This window comes from Aspergillus ambiguus (assembly GCF_047715705.1).
Source record: "Aspergillus ambiguus strain CBS 117.58 unplaced genomic scaffold BDV59scaffold_85, whole genome shotgun sequence".
NCBI classification, from domain to species: Eukaryota; Fungi; Ascomycota; class Eurotiomycetes; order Eurotiales; family Aspergillaceae; genus Aspergillus; species Aspergillus ambiguus.
The window spans coordinates 1-3292 of record NW_027395598.1 but is presented as its reverse complement, the minus strand read 5'-3'; the positions used below and the strand labels follow the sequence as shown (position 1 = coordinate 3292).

The following is a 3292-nucleotide window of genomic DNA, read 5'->3' as shown; positions in this document are numbered from 1 at the left end:
GGCCTCGCCGTTGGCCTCGCCGTTGGCCTCGCCGTTGGCCTCGCCGTTGGCCTCGCCGTTGGCCTCGTCGTTGGCCTCGATATTAGCCTCATTGGCATTGCTGCTACTACTATTCATTGATTCATTGGTGGCATGTATGGAGACATGGCTTTTCGGAACGGTCCCTATTGTAGAATTGTCCACGGATCATATAAGCAGGTGATAAAGATTGTGCTATAACTCGTATAATCAAAAGAGAGATAAACACCAACCTCTCGCCAAAGAAGGATGGCGTAGCAACGTCTGTAAGTTGTTGAAGGCCTCTTCAAGTTCTTTACGACATATATCAAAGTCCTGCTTGTCGTTCTGTAATCGGGACAAAATTGCTGCTGCACGCTTTATTTCTTCCACGGAACTCATCCTGTGAAGAAGAGAACATAGACACGCTATGTTTAATGATATAAGTTAAATCGTATAAATCTAAAAGATCAAAGTGGATCAATATGAAGACTTATTTCATCTAAAGCTTACTGAGGCCCTGCCTGACTCGAAAGCGCCGCCGCCCCACACCCCGGTCTTCTAATTTTAGCGGCTACTGCGGTAGCTCCACCTTAAGATGCGATGAGTAAGGGGATACCCATTACCACTGATCTTCCAACACTGTTGGATGCGAGATAGCGCGCGCGCTATCTCGCGTTCAATAAGTGGGCTCTATTAGTAGCCCAGGTGGGAGGCGGCCCATAAAATCTTATTCTGGGTGGGATGTCGGACAAACTATATTGAAAGGAATGTTACAGGCTACAAGGATTATCATCCTGGGCATCAGAAGTCCCAGTTCTATTGGACAGGAGATAGCGCGCGCGCTATCTCTCGTCCAATGATATTCCACAACTGCCAATAAGATAGATCAACTAGTTGAGATGAGAGGCGAATGTCCTACCAGTACCCTAAGGACCTTCATCTGCCAGTAAGCATGAAGCCAAAAATGAGGGGTAATGTGATGGCCGACATCCCATTCAGACCAAGATATTGACCAGCTGGCAATGATATACGGCAAGGATTTATTCCATCTGCCAGGAAGATACAAGAAGATACAAGTCAAGTGCAATGCGATAGAAAGTGCTAATAGAAATGGGAGGCGGATGTCCTATCATTTCAGCGCAGGTGCTTTCATAAGATACTAGCGAGGCTGAATTGTGAGGGGATGATATGCGACTATCTCCGCCATTCCCAGGCGCTGGGGGACTAAACTAAGCAAAGAAGACTGGTTTATTATATGCTAGGTAGTTTCTAAACGAGGCTCCTTTCCCCAGGTAATATTTTTATAGAATATCTGTTTAATATCTATTCTTCTAAGGGTTGTAGTACTGCATATTGTAGGATATAGGAGGCAACTTAATAGCGCGATACCTGCCGGTAGACTCAGCCTCGTACTCAGATGCACCAGGAGGTTATCTTACTACGTCTTCTTTGCATTGGTGGCGAACAAAAAATCCATCACAATCACCAAGGATAACCACGGCTTAGTCACATAACGTTAACATCACACTTGCCTCCTCGCAGGTGGAATAGACCGTGGGCGTATATCATTGCCAGCTTGGTCTGGATGGGATGTCGGGCATCACATTACCCCTCATTCTTGATTAGCGGTATACTGCAGATGAAGAAGGTCCTTGCTGTAGTGGTAGGATATCTGACTAGCCTGGGCTGCTTCTTGCTGAAATGATAGGACATTGCCTCCCATTTCAATGACTAGTGTTTTCTATCTCGTTGCACTGGTGAATCTAACTAGCACCCTGACTATTATTGGGATTTTGCTAGGGTCCCTGTCAGGATGGGATACATCCTAATATAAGTACAGTCATCTCCCCAGGTAGTTATCAGTAAGAGATATTGGTGGATTGTGAAGATAGGCAACAGCACAAGATATAAGGCGTGACAGCAACGAGCATTACCTTTTCGACTTGTTCTTTGGTTTATATACAACATGAGCTTTCCAGGTCTTGCACAAGGCCTCATCAGCCTTGCCAATCTCGAATTATATAACAAGGCTTGTGTCACGTTCCCTCCTCCTCCGGGTTATACCCCACCAAAGGAGCGCATTGCCGTCCGAGTTTTGGAGAATGTCCTGAACAAAGTGGTTTTTACTGGCCCAGATTATAGCTCCGTCTTTGTCAACGGAGAGGTGCCACCTCACGAACACTCCAGTTTGGCGGCAGATATCGTTATTACGTATTTGACGAGAGTGATGCGGCTCCAGATCCTCTGCTTCATTGAGGCCAAACGCACCCGTGTCCGACAAAGTTACAGCACCAGAGCTGTTGAGGAGGAGGCTCTTGACTACTGCAGAGAGTTTTTTAGCGACAGATCAAATACCAGCGATTTCGTGTATGCTGGAACTCTTGTTGGTGTCCATTTACGGTTGTGGATCGTGCGCCGCAATGAAATGCGCCTTTGCCCGTTATGGGGATCACCAGACCTAGGGAGCAACGAAGACTACAAAGATCTGGGAAACAATCGGGACGGACAAGATATCCAAAAAGCTTTCCGTGATATGGTACGGCTCGCCCCACAGCCGTGGGTTGGTAGTAATGAGGTGACATCATCGAGCGGAGGAGCGATTCAATTACCAAGGATTGATAAGTCAAATGTTTTTCCAAAGCCGCCCGGTAGACCAGGCCGCGCCCCAGCACCTTTGCAGCCACAGGTCTCCGTTAGCCCTACAATTCCGAGTCCTCCAGCTGGTTATAAACGAGTATCGCAGTTCGTACCACTTCGACAAGGTTCAACTTACTACGCTTGGGTGGCCTCTGATGGAAGTGCAGGCAGCGGCCCTGTATCCGAATGGACTATCCAGGGTCGTTTCTATACTAACCATACCAAACAGCTTTTTGCCGACACCCAGACTCTAAACCTTCCTGTGCCCCTTAGGCAGTGAACGTGATGCAAAAGACCGTCTTGGTAAAGTTGGGGTGTATCGAAAGATTGTTTCGCTTTCCTTTTTCAGTTTAGCCTTTATTTTTTGGCGCAGTGGAAGCAGATATTGCGAGGTTGACCACTCTGAACAAGGGCAATAATATCCTAGGGCAGTTGTACTTAGGACAGGTAATCGCACTGTTGAGAATTCAGGAATTAGATCTCATACTAACAATGTAGTCCTCCCAACCGAACTGTCTCGGTACCTTGATAAAGTGTAGCAGGTTCCAGTTTGAACAATTTAATTTGTTTTAGCGGGTTGGTCTACTGCGATGATTTCATTGGCTCAGATTCGGATTTACTTAGCCGTCTCTTTAGGTCAGCAGCCCCACCCCCC

At 46.9% G+C, this 3292-nt stretch overlaps 1 protein-coding gene across 1 annotated transcript; it reads left to right on the top strand.

Moving 5' to 3' along the window:
• The first annotated feature begins 1411 nt into the window (after positions 1-1411).
• Positions 1412-3292, top strand: BDV59DRAFT_162545 (uncharacterized protein). The gene is made up of 2 exons (XM_073687579.1): positions 1412-3084; positions 3136-3292. The coding sequence occupies exon 1, from the start codon at positions 1967-1969 to the stop codon at positions 2915-2917; it is 951 nt and encodes a 316-aa protein (XP_073542541.1). The 5' UTR covers positions 1412-1966; the 3' UTR covers positions 2918-3084; positions 3136-3292.

Coding starts and splice junctions, on each gene's coding strand:
- BDV59DRAFT_162545 (XM_073687579.1), top strand. CDS start 1,967: ATGAGCTTTCCAGGTCTTGCACAAGGCCTCATCAGCCTTGCCAATCTC.